This window comes from Monocercomonoides exilis (assembly GCF_001643675.1).
Source record: "Monocercomonoides exilis strain PA203 chromosome Unknown scaffold5-2102611, whole genome shotgun sequence".
Taxonomy (NCBI): Eukaryota; Preaxostyla; order Oxymonadida; family Polymastigidae; genus Monocercomonoides; species Monocercomonoides exilis.
The window spans coordinates 431,125-451,036 of NW_027150550.1; the positions used below are offsets into that span (position 1 = coordinate 431,125).

General features: G+C 36.6%; 4 protein-coding genes across 4 annotated transcripts; 2 read left to right on the top strand and 2 right to left on the bottom strand.

The window, feature by feature from the left end:
* Nucleotides 1-465: 465 nt before the first annotated feature.
* MONOS_6379 (uncharacterized protein) lies at nt 466-13,791 on the top strand (the record flags this gene model as incomplete). Its single annotated transcript, XM_067876607.1, has 21 exons — nt 466-471; nt 537-615; nt 684-973; nt 1,067-1,167; nt 1,190-1,213; nt 1,325-1,427; nt 1,531-1,614; nt 1,827-1,953; nt 2,097-2,142; nt 2,315-2,393; nt 2,529-2,593; nt 2,674-2,786; nt 2,893-3,011; nt 3,147-3,232; nt 3,375-3,464; nt 3,533-3,584; nt 3,742-3,870; nt 4,128-4,497; nt 4,685-4,827; nt 4,952-5,026; nt 5,191-13,791. The coding sequence occupies 21 exons, from the start codon at nt 466-468 to the stop codon at nt 13,789-13,791; spliced, it is 10,782 nt and encodes a 3,593-aa protein (XP_067734164.1).
* Nucleotides 13,792-13,915: 124 nt separating this feature from the next.
* Nucleotides 13,916-17,020, top strand: MONOS_6378 (uncharacterized protein; the record flags this gene model as incomplete). Its single annotated transcript, XM_067876606.1, has 8 exons — nt 13,916-14,004; nt 14,084-14,483; nt 14,543-14,710; nt 14,907-15,690; nt 15,886-16,034; nt 16,181-16,312; nt 16,388-16,568; nt 16,685-17,020. 8 exons carry the CDS (start codon nt 13,916-13,918, stop codon nt 16,876-16,878), a joined length of 2,097 nt encoding a protein of 698 aa, XP_067734165.1. The 3' UTR covers nt 16,879-17,020.
* A 355-nt stretch (nt 17,021-17,375) lies between these two features.
* Nucleotides 17,376-18,966, bottom strand: MONOS_6377 (putative Cyclin). Its single transcript, XM_067876605.1, has 3 exons — nt 18,862-18,966; nt 18,477-18,767; nt 17,376-18,412 (listed from the first exon to the last, which is right to left on the bottom strand). Exons 1-3 carry the CDS (start codon nt 18,937-18,939, stop codon nt 17,678-17,680), a joined length of 1,104 nt encoding a protein of 367 aa, XP_067734166.1. The 5' UTR covers nt 18,940-18,966; the 3' UTR covers nt 17,376-17,677.
* Nucleotides 18,967-19,029: 63 nt separating this feature from the next.
* Nucleotides 19,030-19,910, bottom strand: MONOS_17048 (putative 60S ribosomal protein L27-B). Its single transcript, XM_067869929.1, has 4 exons — nt 19,878-19,910; nt 19,472-19,711; nt 19,289-19,396; nt 19,030-19,219 (listed from the first exon to the last, which is right to left on the bottom strand). Exons 1-4 carry the CDS (start codon nt 19,883-19,885, stop codon nt 19,171-19,173), a joined length of 405 nt encoding a protein of 134 aa, XP_067734167.1. The 5' UTR covers nt 19,886-19,910; the 3' UTR covers nt 19,030-19,170.
* Between the last annotated feature and the right edge of the window lie 2 nt (nt 19,911-19,912).

Below are 19,912 nucleotides of genomic sequence, written 5' to 3' on the forward strand. Positions count from 1 at the left end.
ATTCTTTATCTTTTAAACAGTTTTATAAACCTTTGAATTCCAATATGGATGATTGAGATTGATAAATGCTTACACATTCATCAAAGAGATATTCATATCTTTGTTCTTTATTATTCAGAAGAAACCCTTTTGTGTTCAAAATGGAGTTTTAATTAAACTTTGATTATAGCACTAATTCGATACATTGAATGCATTCCGATATTTTTGTCTTCTTGAGTGAAGAATGAAATGAAAACTCAATAAGCCTAGATTTTTTGAGTACATTTGCAAAGCATAAAAATAGTTTTTCCAATAAGTTCACAAGCATCAAATACATATGCACGAAAACATGTAATTAAAAATTTCATTGACAAGCAAATTCGAGGTTTCTTTTTGGTTGGTAAAACAACCCCATAATAATTTCACATTTGTTAATTTTCAATAGAATTATTGTAGTTCTTTGTATGAGTGAAAATGATGAAAATGATGAATGTTTTGTTGTATGAAATATATATATTATTATTATTATAATGTTATTTATGTTTGTTCTTTTCAAGCCAACTCAATTTTTGGAAATGTCAAAGAATGCAAAACAAATAACTCAAAAGACGTTTAATAATCTTATTCTTGCTAAAAGTGTGCTTAAAATACATTTTCAAAGAAATGTTGGTAATTTTATATTTATTTTAATTTTAAATGGTAAGGAACTGACGAAAATGAACAATTGGATAAATATGACAAACCTTTTTTGTCTTTAACCTCTCAACTGGAACAACTACGTTCAGTTGAAACAAAACATTTCCCATGGTATATGCGACCAGAGTATAAATCACTTCTTCCCCTTGACGAGCAAGTCCGCTTCAATCCTTCTCCGATGGGAAGAGCAGAAGAAAGAAAGATAGCAAACCAAAAAATGCCTGTTCAAACTGCAATAACTGTTTTACAACGATGGTGGAGAATGGTCAAAACGAGAAGAATATGGAAAGGTCATAGAGTTTGCTTTCTTTTCTTTTCTTTTCTTTTCTTTGAATTGCTTTTTAACGAAATGATTGCGTCACTTTTAATTATCATGTTTCTTCGACAAAAGATTTTAATTAGCATTGGGAGGAAATGGATTTTAACGCCTTTTTTTATCTCTTGGAAGCAATATACTGAAGCCTCTCTCAAAGCTCGAACACATTTTCTTCCGTATTTTTTTAAAAAATGGAAGACTCATGCATCCAACCGGAGAAAAGTGTGCACAATCATATTTATTTTAAAACTCTGTGCTATTTTCTTTTTTTAAAAAAATCTGTCTTCATTCTTTTCTTTTCTATTCTTTTCTTTATCAAAAATATTAATGAAGATATCAACTATCCAAAACAAATCTCATTTTTCACTTCCACCTTCTCGAATCATTCGTTCTTGGCACATGTATGCACAAAGACGTATTCAACATCGTAAAGCATGTATTATTTTTTGTGATAATGAAATTCAAAAAATTTTTTTCTTTTCCTTTATAATTTAAATATGTTTCCTTTTTTGCACTTTTGTCAATTTTTTCGATCCCAGATCGTTGCAGCATTTCGCGAAGCCTCGCTTTTGAAAAAGATGAAAGCAAGCCTTCAGTTTTGGCTCAATTTTTCAAGGGATAAAGTGTGTTTTTACAAGTGTTTCACGAAACTTTTGCAAAGAGTTATTTCATTTATTTTATTGCAATTTTAATAATTTTCTTTTATTCCTTTTCTTTTCTTTTCTTTTCTTTTCTTTTCTTTTCTTTTCTAACCTTTTTTTTTATATAATTATTATTATTAACATATTTATCGGATTAACTTTACAATCAACCGTTTATTTTTATGTATTTTCAGAAATTCCGTCGTTTGAGAAAGCATGGAATTGATGCTCCCACTCAAGGAAGAGGTGCATCAACTTTGCCATGTTGGGAGAAATACAAGAAGGAAAAAATGGAAATTGATAAAGAAAAAGAAGAGTTAAGTATTTATGTGTGATCTATTTCTTGATGAAAATACATCAATTTTATTTGAATTTCGCTGTGGAAATTGGATTTATCATTGAATCACGTATTTCATCCAATGAATTTTAGTTCACACAAATTTTTCCTGTACGCATGGTTTTAGGTCGTTTGACAGAGTTTTTACAGTATAAAGATGCAAAGCAAGAAAGGTTATGAAAAATTTCTTGTTGGATAATTTTGATATTTCACAAATTGACGAGGAAAGATTCATTTCTTTTTGAAGAAAGTGATTTATTTTTTGTAATTTTTATTTGTGCTTCGTATTCTTTCTTTTTTTCTTTTCTTGTGTTTTTTTAATGGTATCTTTTTTGTTCTTTTCAGAAATGAGTGGGTTCGCACAGTTTATGCTCCTTTTCACATAAAGCGTGAAGCTTTGTCAAGATGGATTATATTTCACAGGGTTTGAGCAATCACCTTTCAAATCAGAACATTTCGCTCTAAATTTAAACAAATATAACTCTTTTTGTATTTAATCTGTTTGAATTTTGTTCTTTGGCGTGATTTCGCTTTGAATGACGTGCTGAAATACACTCAGTATTTGAGGCCACTCACAAAGAAATGCTTTTCAAATTGGAGTGATTGGTCAAAAGAGAAAGTTCGGTTTGCGCTCTGTCATTGAATTATTATTATTATTATTATTATTTTATATGCTCTTTATTTCACTTGCTGTGATATTGAAGATTGATGTCTGCTGAAGAGAAAATACGGACGCAGCACCATTTTTATTTGACCCGCGGAGCTTTTCGCGTCTGGGCACACTTCCAAAAGACGAAGCACATGTGCCATGTTGCTGGTTTGTGCTCAAAAAATCCAATTTTAATAAAATCAAGTATTTTATTCTGCAAATTGCCAAACATTTGTGCTTTCTGCTGAACACGCATTATGCTTTTTCCTTTAAGCCACACTTACAATTCGATCTGCTCCTACAAAATTGCTTTATTATGCATACGTTTTAAAGAAGGATAAAGCTCGTGCCACGTTTGTTCGCGCATTTCTGCACTGGAAAACGATTGCAAAAGTATAATGAATCTTTTTTAGCACTGTTCTTTAACAGATTTATCTTTCAATTGAACTTTTGATTTGATGAATTTGAATGAATTATCTTTTTGATAAACTTAAAAATTTATCCATTTTTCAAACAAACATCCTTCAGCGACGTGTTGCATTCGAGCGATTTCTAACTCTTCACTTTCTGTCAGAAAGAAGGCGAGTGCTAATGTTTTATTTTCGATATTGGAGGTTTGAGAATTTTTGGCTGTTATAAACGAAAGTCATTGAAATTACAAAATTTGAAATAAACTCTTCTTTTCTTATCTTTTTGCAAAAAAAATCTAATAAATTTTTTGGGGGAAACGATTTTCATTTTAATTGAAATAAACAGAGGAGAAGCAAGAAAAGCCAACAGCATCACGTCTGACGAGTTTGTTAAGCAGGAGGCTTGGGCGCAGTGCAAAAGATCTCATATGGGATGGCTTGTCAATTTTATCCTCAATTTTTTAGAGATGATTTGAAGCATTCTGATCTCTGATTTCTTTTTAGCTTGTATTTCTGCGATGAATGCGGAGCTTTGGTGAAGGAGCCATTTGTTGATGTTTGTCTGGATCGTTGTTTTATAACCCTTTTTCACTGTTTTTTTCTTTGCGTTATTATTATTTTGTAATTATAACAAAAATTCCTCATTATTCATGATCACTTGTTAAATTTTTTCTTTATTTTTTCTGATTTCTGAATGTGTTTTTTCAATTCAGTTGCACCTTCTGTCACCGCTTTCACGTTACATGGCGTCCACAAGCAGACTTCGCGATCTAACACTTTTCACTGATTCTGTTGTTGATATCACAAATGTGTCATCTGATGCAGTTCCTCAGTCGACAACTGTATGACAAATGAAATTGAAGGAGAATGATATCATCTCTTAACATTTGTTTCTTTCTTTCTGCATTTGTAAATGCTAATTATGAAATTTTAAAATAAATTCAATGTTGTCAAACAACTTTCACTCTTTATCAACTTTATTTTCTTTTTTGCAATTACATTACTTTTTCACTTATTTCTCTTTCTATTTCTAAAATCACATTTTTTTTACCATTCATTCATTCTTTTTTTTTTTTTTTTTTTTTTTTTTTTTTTGAAGCCTCAATTGGAAGATATACACTCAGTTGGCGTCGAGTCATCTCCTCCTTCGTTTGGCTTACTCTATTCGCGCCAGTCATTTCCTTACGCTTCTCCCGACAGAATGTACCTGCCATTGTCCTACAGCTCTTTGTGGCCAGACTCCTCGTTGTGTCACTATTGTGTGTGCAACAAAGCAGAAATGGATGCAGGTGATCCAAAGAAGCGCTCGAAAGAGCAGCTGAAAAGAGGAATTTCTCGATCACAGCTGTCTCGTATGCCTGGTGCGGATGTCATATACTCACCAGCTTTCAAAGCTGATCATGATTTGAATGTGAACGGAGATTCTGCTAAAAGAATGGAAACGTTGGTGATGTTTGAGCAGAAAGACTGTATGCGAAACTGTCGAAGAATAATCCTTTTTTATCAAGCAAATTTTCTCTTTTTTTCGATAGTTGGACTACTGAGTATATTTATTATTTAACTGTTTTCAAGTGATGTGGTTATTTTTGAATATTTGTAATGCAATTTATTTTCATTCTGATTCTTCAATTTATTTTTCATTTTTGCATAAAATAGTAACATTTCTGCTTCGAAAAATCGCGTTTCTGCTCGTTCACCAGAACAACATGACTCATCCCGTTCTCAGCTTTTCTTCTCAATCTTCTCCAACAGCGCAAGACTTGTATCATCAAAGAGTGAAAATGATTTTGGTTAAATACGTTTGTAATGCATTTATTGCATTTTAATTTATATTATTATGATAATAATGCTTATCTGATTGTTTTCTTTCAATGGAATGTTTGTTAATACCATTTTTAATCATGTTTGCCTTTTTTTCAATAGAATGTTCCATTTGGTCAAGATTTCAATATGAAAGTGTACAGCCAACTTTTGGCCGATCAGATAAAAGAAGGAATTGTTTGCTTTCACTATCAATTAGCTTATATTCATTTATTTGCGCAATTTCTATTTTTCTTGGAAATTATATCCATTATCATCAAACTTCTCACATATCCATGTTGATTATTTCCTTCCTAATTATGCGCTTTTTTTCAAATTAATGATATTTCTTTTGTTTTCAGAAGCAACGCCAACAGCTTCAAAAGCGGGATGAAACGTTGCTTTGGCAATATTCTGTTCATGTTGCTGCTTTGCGCCTGTCGGCCATTTCTCCAACATTCACAGCAAGCAGCAAAAGGAATTATTTGTCTGAGATTGCACGAATTATGAAGGAGAACGAGAAAGAGCAAGAGAAGAGAAGAAGAGAAGGCGAAGATTTTGAAGATAAAGATGAAAACAGAAATAAAAAAGAAGAAGATAATGAAGAAGAAGAAGAAGAAGAAGAGAATGAAGAGGAGGACGAGGACGAGGAAGAGGAAGAAGAAAACAGCACCGAAGAAGAGAATTCAGAAGAACCAGGAAGAGAAGAAGCAGATTTAAAAGGGCGCATACAAAGAGAAGACCGAAAGGAAAGTCTTAAAGTGAGTCCGAAAGAAAGCGAGCCGAAGGAGTTCGATGAGATTGAGGCGGAAGATGATGAGACGCGCAAGATGCTGCTTGAGCTGGAACAATATCCGAGTCTGTTAGAGTCCTTTGAGCAGGCTGACCAGCGCTTCAGAGAGAAACAGCATCCGCCTCTGATGTTCAATGCGTTTGATGCGACGATTCCGGAAGAGCCAGAAATGGAGAAGGAGAAAAAGGACAGACGCGACAAAGAGCGGAAAAGGAGGAGGAAGCGGAGAAGAGAGGAAGGAGAGGAAGAGGAAGAAGAGGAAGAAAGCGAAGGGATTGAAGAGGTTAGCGAGGGAGGGTCAGTGTTTGGAGAGATGGAGAATGAAGATTCGACGATTTTTGAAGAAGACGAAAGAGACATGTTTGAGAGAGAGGAAGAGGAAGAGTACGAAGAAAAACAAAGGAGAGAAAGAGAAAGAGAAAGAGAAAGAGAAAGAGAAAGAGAGAAAGAGAAAGAAGCTGAGGAAGGAAGAGAAGGCAAAGATCACAATGAACGAGAGAAAACAAAAGGAAAGAAAGACAAAACAGGAAGAGGTTCGTCACTTTCACACAGTCAAAGCAGAAAGAAAAAGGAGAAAGGGAATTCTCGAAAAATCGCCCTTCATTTGACGCCTGTTGCGGATGGGTCGACGCTCAACACAGAAAAAGAAAAAGAAAAAGAAAAAGAAAAAGAAGAGCACAAGAAAAGAGGAGCCAAACACTCAAACGAGACGGTTCGCATGGGATTGCGAGAAAGGCCCTCAAAAAACAAAAGAGAAAAGCGGCTGAGCGACTCACGAGGCTCAGCGTCGTCTTCGCTGGCATCACTGTCTGCCTCTTCCTCTTCTGAGATGCTGAAGACGAATCCGTCGGGCATTCCGCTGGCGTTTGACCGAGAGGCCTTTCTGAAGATGCTCAACACGCCGTCTGTCTCTCCAGTCATTCTGAACTTCAACGTGCTCGAAAAGCAGAAGCCTGAATCGTTTCAGTCATTTGAGTCACTCACTCCGCGCTCAAAGACATCGTTTTTTGCATCTTTGCTGGTAAAAGCGCAGGAAAAAGCAAGCGACAACACGACAAAGGAGCTGAAGCAGATGCTGATTGAAGGAGAAAACTACGAAGGAAAGAAGGAGAAGGGAAAAGACATCCAAACTCCTTCTGCAAGGAGCAATTTGGCATTTCCGTTTGGGAAAGGCGGAAAAAAAGGGAAAGAGAAGGAGAAAGACGACGAGACGACTTATTTAATGGGAACGGAAGCGTTTTATGATGAAGAGCGGTTTGATCCATTTGACATTTTTCGATCAGAAAGCAAAACATCGTTGGATCATGTCAAAATGGGAGACACAGAAAGAAAAAGAGCAAAAGACAAGCCACAATCACAGCTCAAAATACGAGAAAAAGAGAAGGAAAGTAACAAATCGACGAAAAGAAAGGAGAAAACATCAGCTCGCACTGCTTCGCCTTCTCCCTCTGTTTCTTCCACACCTTCGCCAAGCCCTTCTCGTTCGCCGACTTCTTCGGCATCTCCTTTGCCACATGTGGGAAAAGGAAGAAAATCGAATGAAGGAGCGAAGGAGGCAAAGAAGAGAAAGGGATATTTGGCTGAAAGGAAAAAGACAACAGAAAAAGCAGAGAAAACAAAAAATCAGAAAGAGAAAAGCGAACAAAGTACAAAAATAACCAAAGCGACTAAAAAAGGGAATGTCAAAGAAGCAAATGCACCAGAAGAAGGAACGAAGAAACACCAAACGGAATCGAAAGAAGAAGAGGAAGCATCAAAGGCTTCTTCAGCTGCTGATCAAAAAATACCAAGTTCATCAACAACAACTTCAGAAACGATGTCTTCATCGCATCTTCCAATGTCTTCAAAGTCAACATCATCAATGGCATTAGCGTCTGCAACTGCGTTATTGCGTTCCCGTTCTCCTTCTCCTTCTCCTTCACATTCGCCTTCACCTTCTCGTTCTCCTTCATCATCTTCTCTTCTGAATGGCCGAAGTGTCTCAAGCAGATCTCTGAAGCCAGCTAATTCAAGCTCGCAATTGAAAATACAATCAACACGACTTTCAACTGAAGATGAAGGTGTTTTATCGAAGGAAGCACTGGAAGAGCAGCTGATGGATGACTTGGATGAAAAGAATGTGTTTCGGCTGCTATCAGAACTGATTAAAGCTGATCAGAAAGAAAAAGAATTGGAAAGACAGGAGAAGGAAAGGGAGATGGAGGAAGAGGCAGAAAGAGAAAGAGAAAGAGAAAGAGAGAAGGCAAAAATGGAAGAAGAAGAAGAGAAAGAAAGGAATATGAAAGAGGATTCAAACAATCAGCTTGAGAAAGCAAATGATGAAGAAAAAGAGAACGAGATTGAAAAGCAGAAACAAGAAGCAGAGAAAGATGAAAAAATGAATGAACAAAACAAAAAGCAAAATTCTTTCAGAGTTGAAAGTGAAAAGCCGCAAACAACTGAAACTGTGCAGAAAGACGAAATGAAAGTGACAAGCCAAACAAAAAATGAGGAAAAGGCGAATGGAGAAGCAGCGAATCAACTTTTGTTGAATGAGACAGCAACACCTCCATCGACACCTGAAGTGAATGAGATGAGAACAAAAGTTGATCAACAAAAGGAACAAGTAAATCAGCTTGTGCATATGGAAGATGAAACTCTAATGGTGAAAGAAAAAGAAAAGAAAGAAGAAAAGGAAAAGATTAAAAAAGAAGAGGGCTTGGAAGGAAAGAAAAATAAGGTTGATGACAAAAATGAGATCGCTGAAAAAGCAGAAAGAAAAGCTGATAAAAATGCCAATGTGGAAGCACAAAAAAAGAGTGTAATTGTTCGAAAGGCATCTGAAGGAAGGATATCACTTGTCTTTTCAACTTCTGGTGACACCTGCAAAACAACAGAAGCTCCAATCAATGCAACACAAACACCTTCTCTTCCTCCTGCTTCTTCTGCAACGCCAACACCAAAAGAGAATCTAAATTCATCCGTCAAACAAACAAAGCCAGTTGTAACCAAAGTGGAACGGTCATTCAAACCGAAAGTGACAGAAAGGCCTGCCCGCACCATCAATGTGATGAGTGAAGAGCAGAGAATGCTGCACGAAAGAAGCACGTCTCCGCAGTCGCCAAAGGCAGCCTCAAAAATCAGAGCGAAAGTTCCGACGGTTGTGAGAAGAAGATCCCCTTCGCCTGAGAGTCACTCGCAGACTGCACAAAACACAAAGCAGGAGAATTCACAAGATGCTCAAAGGGATTCAGTTAAACAAGGAAAATCTGCCTCTGCTTCGACAACACATCTGACTGATTTGAAGTTTCCGATGATTTCGAATGCGTCGTCCTCTTTTTCTTCTTTTTCCATGTCGCCTTCTTCGCCATCTGCAGACAAGTTTCCGATGGAAGCGACAGAAACCGAGAAAACAGTAGCAGCGCCTTCCTCACAAACACAAATGCACAATGAAAGAGATGAACAAAAACCACAACACGAAACATACTTTCGTGTAATTCCAACGCCACTTCCAGAAATGTTCCAGCAGCCACTTTTACTTTCATCTTCGTCTTCATCTTCTTCGGATGAATCATCATCATCATCTTCTTCTTCTTCTTCCCTTATGCCTCCGAGTTATCAACAGCCCATGTCGCATTCTCCTCTTCTCATTCAGCCGTTGAGTCCTCAGACTGCTCTCACATCGCCCACTTATCCGCATTCATTAGAACGAGCATTTCCTTCTGTCGATGGCTCTTCTTCGCCTGCTGCTCCTTCTCCTTCTCCTTCTCCTTCTCGGCAAAAGACTCAATCTTCTCAGCAGCAAAAGCTGAAAACTCAGAAAGTTGACAAAACAATAAAGTCAAAATATATTTCAGACATCAAGTTTGACGCAAAACGAGAAGAAAGGCGGAAGAAAATACTGGAAATGAAGAAGAAAGCAGAGGTGATTGCGACAATATCTGAAAGGCTGGACAAAGGAAAGATGCCAGAAAAGATTACTTCTCAACTGGAGCAAATCAGAGAGCTGATGAATGCACTGCAGACGGAAAACAACTTGGACGAATTCAATTTTAGTGGTGTTGAAGAGAAGGAGACGCAGAACAGTTCAATGCAAGCTCGTTATTCAGATTATGAGCCTTCTTCTTCTTCTTCTTCTTCTTCTTCAATAGCTCCAATTGAGAACAGTGCACAACGAAACATGAATGAACTTGAAAATGACAACGCTGCTGATGAAAGTCCGTTCACTCGCAGAACAGTCGAGTCAAGTTTTGTGTATTCGACAGCTGATCCTTCTCAATCATCAACAGCTGATAGCTCATTTCCTTCAAATTATGCCAATCCATCTTTCTCCTCTTTCAGTTCAAGTGCATTTTCCTCATTTTCTCCTTCTCTTTCGTCTTCTCCTGTGCCTTCTTCTTCTTCTTCTTCTCTTTCCTTCTTCAAATCTCCTTCCACTCAGCTCATATCTTACAGCTCTTCCGAAAGAAGAAGCGGCTTCGAGCCACCAGCCTCAACTTCAACAAACATTCAACAATTTTCTCAGTCATTTTCGCTTTCTTCTCAAACACCTTATTCATCATCTTCTTCCTCTTCTTCTTCCTCTTCCTCATCTTTGATAGGATTACCAACTGAACAGCCTGTTTCTTCTTCAATGGAATTTAAGACTTCTCTTTCTGATGGCAATGTTTTGCCTTCTTCTTCGTCTACTGCTTCTTCACATCAACACATTTCCCACAGCAAACAAGAATTGACCAATAGCAGTTCTTCATCAGAATCTTCTCATTCTATAGAAAACAGGAATCAAAACAGACGTTCACTTTCTCCGCCAGATATTTCTGATCCAATTACTTCTCTTTCCGCCGCCATGCCAACTTCCTCTTCATTGCCAAGCATCAATTCTTCAAATGCCAATCAAATAAAATCTTCAAAATCTGATCTTTTGAATGAAAGCACAGCTGAAATCCGTTCTTCAGTGAGTGTTTACCAATTCCCTCCAAAAAAGCTTGGTGCTAGTATTTTCAAGCAGCCTTCACCTGCTCCTCCAAGCAATGCTCCAAGATATTCTTCTCCTTCTTCGCCTTTCGCTTCTTCATCTTCTTCTTCTTCTGCAACTTCTTCGTTTCGTCTTCCAAAGTCTGTTAATCTCTCTTCTTCTTCGCTGACTGCTCAATCTGACCATATTCTTCAACAGAACACCTCAAAACACGATCAGCCTTCATTTGCATCAGAAACAAGACGTGTTCCTATTCGATCCCTCAACGCTCTTCGCAATTCTGCTTCTCCAACTTCCTCTTCTTCCTCTTCTTCATCTGTTGCCTCGCCGCTTCTTCAGCCACCAACATCTCCTTCTTTCTCAGGCAATCCCTTTCAAGCTGAAGCTGAAGAAAGCGAAGGAGCAGCAGATGAGCTGTATCTTGTGGCAAAAGAACCTAAAACGTTTCATTTTGCTTTGGGAGACGATAATGACAAACAAGACAAAGCAATTCGATTTGGCCACTCTGTTTCAAGGGTGAATGACTCAAATGTGCAGCAGTCGCAACAGCATCCACTTAGTGCACCTTCTCTTTCACATCCAAAACAATCTTTCATTTCTTCTTCATCATCTTCTATGTTGCATCTGACGACAGATGAATCCATTTCCAGGCAAGATCCACAGAAACAAAGCAAAAGTTCTCTTCCTCCATTGATGCAGTCAGAAGAGCCTTCTTTTGCCACAGCAGCAAATGCAACAAGAGCAGGTTCTGTTCGAAGTGTTTCCTCGCTTTCTGAGAAGAGAAGGAAATCTCCTTTTCTTCTGAATGAATTCTTCGAGCCTGGCAAACAAAATGGTATGCCTGGCAATTCGATTGATTTGTTTATGCCTTCTGAATCAAAGAGAATGAACGCATTGTCAACTTCTGTTTCATTGTCTTCTTCTTCTTCTTCATTTCCTCGTCAATCTCAAATTTCTCCTTTTGTTAGGCCGACTTCACTTTCCCAATCAATATCATTTTTATCCACACAGCAATCACTCCACACAACTTCAGCTTTTCAAAAGGGCGATCCAAATGCTATGCCTGCTGTCTCAACAGAAAATGCTTCTCAGTCTGTTCATTCTGATCATTTGAGACAGGCCAAACAGCCTGCTCACATTCCTCTTCGAACTCTTCTGCCACCGATTCAAAATGGAAACTCAGAGAAAGAAGAGGCATTTGATTCACAGGAGCAAAAACTGCTAAAGATGCAATATGAACATTCTCTGAATAGAAATAAGAAAAAAACACTTATGAATGTTTGGACGCAGCCGACAGATCCAAAAAGGATGAATGAAGAAAGAATGGAATTGAGCCAGTTGGAAAACTCAATGGAACACTCAAAAAAGGATTCAACAAACAAAAGTTCATTGGACACTCAAAAGCAAAGAAGAAATACTGAAAAGGAGAGAGGTAGACAGCAATTTCCCTCCGAAGAGCTGACAACTGCCAATCTTGTTCGACTCGGTGTGGACGATGAAGATGTATTATCATCCAATTATCAATCATCACCATTGCCATTTTCTGATACAAATTCTGATGCTTATAATTTTGCTGGTCCTTCTCTTTTTCCTCGCTCTCAATCTATCACCAATTTGTCTATGCATTCTGATCACTCTGAACTTTCATTGCTGTCTTTTCCGAATGAAGAGGAAACAGTGAATGTGGCGTTGGATTCGGTGAGGAAGCGGAACTCACTAACAGTCGCCGAGCGTAGCCTCGGAATCAGCAATGATCCATCATCGGAAGAAACCAAATTTGGAGGAGGAATGCGAAATGTGTTGGATGGAGAAGGAAGAGGAGCGGGAAAGAATATGTTCAGTGGAATTAGCAGAAAGAGGAATGATGCAAACTTAACTCTCACTGCAAATGGAGGATTTCCTCAAAAGCAGCCAATTTCTATTGATTGGAACACGGCAAATTCAGATTCAACTTCGGTGAAATCAAAAAGAAACGAGTTTGCAGACAAAGTCGCAGAAAAAAAGCACATTACAGTTGCAAATGAGCTCACTCCACTTCCTCCAGTCAGAAGAGTGAAAGACAACAGAATCACTATGGCGTCTGCTTTGGACGCTGGAAATAAAAACAAAACTGAAGACGGGAAGATAAGAAAGAAGTTGCAAGGTTCAACAGATGGCAGCACAGTAAATCCAGCAACAGCGACGAAACCATTTGCATTATCTCCTCCTCGTCGAAATGTGGATTCTCTTTCTTCTTCGATTATAATTCCATCTGATGCAAAAGTGAAAAGAAGAAATGAGATGAAAGTTGAAGATGCCGAAGCTGTGCTGAGGAGCGCTTTGAAAACAATGGAGAAGTATGGATGGACTGATACAGAAATGGAGAACAAAAAAGAGGGGAAAGAAGGAAAAGACGAAGAATTGCTGAATGATTCATCGTTGACGGGACAGCCAAAGAAGGGGAAAGCCAGAAAGCAGCCTGTAAGCTATCTATCTGTTTCGCGAAGGCTGTCTCGATCGCCTCCGAGAATTGATTTTAATGCATCATCAACAGCATCGCTATTAGCAACTGCTACTGCTTCAAAAACATCAGCACCGCAACTGCAAACTGTCTCAACACTTAACAAGTCTGCAACTTTGCTTGAAACTTCGACTCAGAAAGCGAAAGATGATGCAACAGATAAAGAACATATCAAACAACAAAATAATATGCCCCGATCTTTTTCTCCACAAGCAAAATTGCTTTCTCACAAAGCACTTTCTTCAGATGCAACGCAGAAAATGCAGCAAAGCCAAATTAAACATATTCTTGACAGATTGCAAAAGCAGGAGGTTTCTTCCAACAGCAAAGGAGTGAATCCTGTTGAAACTGAGAAAAAGAAGGAAGAAAAGAAGAGTACCATCGCAAGTAATGTTACAAAGAGCAAAGCTGACAAAAAAGATAAGCATTCCGAAATAGCTACTGCTTCAAAAATGGAAAGAGCTTCTCCTAGAGTTAGTAAGAAATCATCAAAACAGCCCATATCAGAACTCAAAAACGATAGTTCAAAGAAGATTGACCGAACAAGACCAAAGCCATTGACAATATTTGAAAATTCACCATCATCACAATCAACCATTCAAGCTTCAGTTTCTTCAAAGAGAAAAAGTGAAGAAAGTGATGATGTTGAAAATCCAGAAGATATTCTTGAAAATTTGATGAATGAATTTTTGGGAGACATATCTTCTTATCTTTAAAAAATTTATTTATCTATGTATTTCATTATAAATGCTTTTGAAGCAAATTTTCTGTTTTGATCATCAACCTTTGTTTGAATCATTTCTTTTTTCTTTTGTTGTTTTTCGTTCAATAAAAAAGAAAATGAGTATTACTGCAGAAGGGTTCACCGATACACTACCTTTAGAAGAGAGATATGGAGATCTCCTTGATGTATATGATCCACGTGATTGGTGTGAATTTGGATTCCCTTATCACAATTTTTTTGAAGTTTGCAAATGATAATCGCATATCATATCGTTTCTCCAAAAGGTTGCATAGATATGATCAGCCTGGAACACCTCAGCAATGGAAAGATTTCACAAATCCAATCAATAATTTACGTTTCCTCCAACAATCTGAAGTTGATTCTTCAGAAGCCGCTTCGCAAAGCTCATCTACAGAACCTTCTTCAAGTACTTCTCCATCTAAAAAATCTTCCCCGGCAGCTTCAAGATACGGAGTGCATCTTGTTCCTCAGACAACGGATGTTCTCATTTGCCCATTGTGCAAAAAGAAAATTGAAAATCCGTTTCCTGGGCAGCCAATAAACTGGCACATACAAATTTGTTGGGCGTGTGGAAGATATTGCTGCGAAAGCTGTTCAAATATTGTGGATTTGACTCAAATAAAACTGAAAAAAGGAGAGCAGCCTCCAAGTCCTCTGGAACTTGTGTGATTGTTTTCATTCATCAGTTTTCTTAAACGCAATGTTAAAATTTTGAACTTTAGGGAAGTTGTTTCCATTGTATGGCTCCATTAGGAGCGTTATCAACAACAATGAAGAGAAGGGTTGACTGGGGCTACCGTCTATTCGATGAAGAGGGAGATTTTCATTCAAATCCAAAATTTGCAGCAGCTCTTTGCATAGCCTCGGAATGTGATCCTTCAGCAATTATGGTTTGATGGAAACGCTTTTCATTATTTGCCTTCAAATTTTAAATTTTCGTTTATTTTAATGTTGAATTTCATTGTTTTTCAAATAAATACCTCAAATGAAAACGTTCATGACATTTATCTCATATAACTTTCGTTTTGCTTCTGTTGTCATCCTATTGATTGTTTTCTTTCATCTTTTGAAATTATCATCATATAGGCACAAGATCTGATTGCTAACAAGCGCGATCCAGTACAAGGCTGTGCTTATCTCACACGCGGGATAATGTGCATGAATTATGTGGAATCACTTGCACCAACGTTGATCAACGGCATTTATGCACACTTTTTGTATCGTACTCATTTTTTGCGTCTGTCTGTGGAAAAACGGTTCGGTTTGTGGGGAAAAGAGTGTAACAAAGACAAAATTGTGGCCGAGCAGGTTGATGAAGAAGGGATGCTGAGGGCCAAAATGAAGGAAGAAAAAGAGAAGGAGAAAAAATTAGAGACTGGAAAAGAGGAAAAGGCAGGAGAAGAAGAAGCGAAAGAGGAAATGAATGATGTTGAAAGTAAAGAGAATGCAGAATCAAAGAAAGAAAAAGCGAAAAAACAAAATCAAAGTCCCGCTTCAAGCGATGAAAGCAGTCCTCCTCGTTCACTTTCAGCTTCTCCACCACGTGTTCCTGTTCCAAAGAAAAAAGATGATTCAAAAAAAGCCAAATCAACTTCAGCTTCTTCGTCATCAACATCTTCTTCTTCTTCTGAAGGTGATGAAGAAAATGAGTCTTCAAAGCCGGAATGGGCAATACAACCAGTTTTAGACGATGAGGCAGCAAAAGAAGAAGAGAGGAAAATTTTAAGTATTTTGATAACTAAAAAACCAGACGCATTCCAATCAAAGACTTCATATTTTTGTGCTTTGTCTGTGCTCCCTTCTGGTTATCCAGATCCTTTGCAACTGCCATTTCGTTCGCTGTATATTGATATGTTTTCTTTGCCAAATGGTATGATGTTTTTGAACGGGTGATTTGATCTTTTGGAAAGGAAATATTCTTGCTGTTAATATTTATTTGCTTTTGAAAAAGAAGAGAATAATTTTTGTGTTTTTTTTAAAAAAAAATGATGAAAAGGATTTTTTATGAATTATTAATCTTTTTCATAAATTTTAATCATTTTCTTTCTTTCTATTTTGATGAAAGGCATTCAACTTATAAGAGATGATCGTTTTTCGAGGCATTTGATATGCCGTTGCTGCACAGGAAATGCCAGAGCAAGGGCTTTGGGAATACTTCACAGAGGATTGATGTCTTATCTGGGGCATCCAAAAATGGTGATGATGAGAATTATGGTTTGGATTATTAGCAGTTATTTATTGAAAATAAGAGCTATTTTTTCTGTTTTTGGAAATTGCATTTCTCTTCAAAATTGATTCATCTGTTGATCAATGCCTCATGACTGATATATTGATGACTCAAATGTATACTGAATAAACAGGATATAAGGTGGGTATTTGAAACAGAAGAAGGGGCAGAGCAATACATCAGAGAATGTCATGACAAGCTTACTGAAGGACAAAAGGCTGTCCGTGGAATGAAAGACATCGGAAAGAACTTTACATGTGTTGGGGTTTGCTATTCGTAAATATCAAAAAAAAAATTTTGACTGTTCATCTATTTTTTAATAATTATTAACTAACATAAGGGGCCAAAGGCTTCACGAATACACGATATACCAGTGCCATCGTATGCTTTCATATTTCGCATTGGAAGAGTTGTGCTGAAGATTTATGCAGCACAAGGGCCTGAATCGACAGTTGTGCTTGATCCATCTGCACTTTCGACTCTGTCAAAAATTGCTGCAGCGAAGGCTGCAATGCTGAAATGTATGAATATTTGATATTGATTTTTTATTTCATTTAAAAATTTCTTTTTTATTTTTGAATTTATTTCGATAAATTTCTGATTCACCAAAATTGTATTTGCTTGCTCTTGATTTCAGTCCCTTCACCTGAGCACATTCAATCACTTATTGCGCAAAGGGATGCAGATGGCGCATTCGGAGCGAAGTTAGAAGAGAAAGTGAGAAGAGAAGGAGCGAAAAAATCAAGGGAGCAGGTTATTTCTCAACATGTATCAGCTCTTACTTCAAACGATCCAAGAGAATTAGCATCTCTTCCAAAGGCAATTGGCTAGAAAGCGAACTTGCTTATCTGAGTAAATTGTTAATTCTTTTAAAATTTTTTATATGTTAATTTTTCATTAGATGCAATAATTCTTTTGTTATTGTTTTTTAAATATTTTTAGAGAATAAAAATAAAATAAAATAAATTAATGATTATCTTTTAAAGATTTGTACAAAATGAAAATTTTGAAAAAATGGAGATTTGCGCACCACAAGGAGGCTAATTGCTTCCAAATAACTCTTTCGCAATAGAGAATTAACTTTCTTTTTGTTGATCATAAAAGCTACTCAGTAATGAGCTTGTCATAAAAAAGAAATGAATTTATCATTTCGGTTTTTATTTGTTTTTGTTTATTTGTTTTTGCAACACATATTTTTGATAAAAAGAATTTTGAAGTTTAAACATGTTTTTCGATTAGATGGACAATTTGAATCATTTGTTTCACCACAAGAATCTTCAGAACTTTCAAACTTTTGTTCCGATGGTTACATACAAATTCACATTGAATTTATTTGAATATTGTTCTTTCTTTCTCTTAGAGTGAAATGAAAAACAGAAATTATAAGTAAATAGTTGGAATAAAAACCATTTAAAACATTGACAAGAGAGAATAACATGATCTGACGTGCTGTTATCTTCGTTTTTCCACAAAATAAAAATGATAAAAATAATGATTGGAGATTATCTGTAAAAAATAAAAAAGAAAGAAAGAAAAATTGAGAAAAAAGGAATCCAAAATGAAAACTATATATTCATATATTTTCACTTCATCAACTATCTTCGCTTTAATTTTTCATTTCTTTGCCCATTCAAATCTTTCTCACAGCGGTCAATGCAGCGTTAAGATACTTTGAGTCCGAATATTTTTTGTAGATCGTTGTAAATTTCATTGTTGGCGCCTTTTTCACGAAATCTCTCATTTCCACCATGCAAGGTCTCAACTGCTCATATGTGTACCCTGTAACTTTTTCCAGTGTAGCAGTCCACGGTGGTCTGTCCATCACGCGCAAGCCGTGAGCAATCGAAGCAGCAGCAACCATCGATGGCAAATATGTAGTTGACAGCGACAGAGACATCAGGCAGAACTCCGAAATGAACCTTGCAGCCATTCCCAGAGGAGAATCAGCCATTGCTGCCTTTGCATATCGCTTGAGGAATATCACAACAGTAGGGGCACCAAGGAAATAACGCAACTCATTAAGGATTGTTCTCTCCATCAATAGAACATCTTCCGGGCGACCTGCATCTGGAACAAATTCAAGAAGTTGCTGTATTGTTGGATAATATGTTTCTTCAAATTTGCATGCTACATAAAAGCAAGAAACAGAAAGCAAAAGAAGTTTGTCTCGGGTGACGGCTTTCCGTGAAAGAAATCGATCCAAAAGTGAAACACAAAGAAAGAGCGTTTCCAATTGAAGTGATGATTTGAATGCAACTGAGACGTGACGGTGAAGTTGCACTTGGAAGTCCACACTTTCTTCTCTGTGTCTAAGAGTAAGATGTGGCTGCTTTGTGATGTAATTTGCTATTGGTCGATGAGTCAGCTTTAATAAATAATATCAAATTTAATTAATATCAAACAAATATAATTTAAGCAGATATGCATACTTCCAAGTGTCTAAGATATGTATATATATCATCAACATACTGCGTGCATTGTATTTCATTATCTTTGTCATCTTCATCAATATCAATTGGAAGCTCATCTTTGGGAAAGACATACGGTCTTATTGCAAGTTCCGATGCGCTTTTAGCTTGTTCCGTCGCTTCTCTAGGTCTTGTTGGCAAAGCTGCAACTCTTGATGGAACAGATGAATGTGTTGTTGAGCCCGAGCGAAATTCTGCATTACTCGAATTTAAAGATGAACGGAGCAAATCAGTATTTTGTCTTGAACGGCTCTAGCAATATTTAGGAGCATTTAACGTTGTTAAGAAAAAATCAAACACGAAAATTTTGAAAATATTTTGTTAACAAAATTCACAAGGTATATACCGATAAACTTTCTCTGAGATGTTCTGTAGTTGTTGTTGTTCCGGCAACAGTTGATAAAGAAGCTCGAGGCCTTGCCATTACTTCCTATTTTCAGTTACAGTAATATCAATTTAAATAATATTGACGAAAAAGGGATTATCATTGATCAGATTTTTGATGAATTGTTGGTTTTCTTTTAAAGAGTAATTATTCGCAAATTTTTTTCATCGAAAATTTATTTTATTTGAATTGTTAAAAAAATTAAATGGAAAAGTACAGTTTTTAACAATTTTCAAGTTTGTGAAGTCATTGATATGCAAATGATATTGATTAAAATCTTAATTTTTCAAAGAACCATTTGGATTCACCAGCGCGATATCTGTTTAATGATGAAAAGGGGTTAAAAAATCAATGATTCAAAGCTTAATAATATTTTATAATGACAAACTGTTTCTGGAAGATTTTCTTGACAATTTTTCTAACATGGCGACGTTTAACTGGATCGTCAACCTTATCGAATGTGACAACATTTTTTAAGGGGAAGTTTGCGGTATATCTTGTGAAAAGAAAATGAGAAATTCATTTTCAAAAATGAATGATATATCAAATTTACAAATTCTTCAAAAAATACCTTGTTGGGAGAACGTGAGAGAAGTTAACAACTTTCACGAATGGACGCATTCCAGATTTTTGAACGGTTCTTTTTGCTGACATGTTTCTTGTAATTTTTCTTGGGCTTTTTCTCAATCCAGCAACAAGAAGACGGCTGAAGCTGTGTTGCTTTGATTTGTGGACGACTGATTTCACAATAACAGCCTTCTTTCCGGCATATCTTCCGTTAAGCATAAGAACAACTTTACCTGGTTTAAAGCTGCGATGTTTTGATTTTATGCAAGCAAATTGATAAGTGATCAAGTAATGGAAATAAATAAAGATGCATCAACATATTGTCAAATAAGCATTTGAAAAATAAATTAAATGTAAATGTATTTTAAGGAATTGAATTAAAAACATATAATAAAGTGCCTAAAACACACAATTTCATTTTTTTATGTTTGAGCGATTGTGCTGG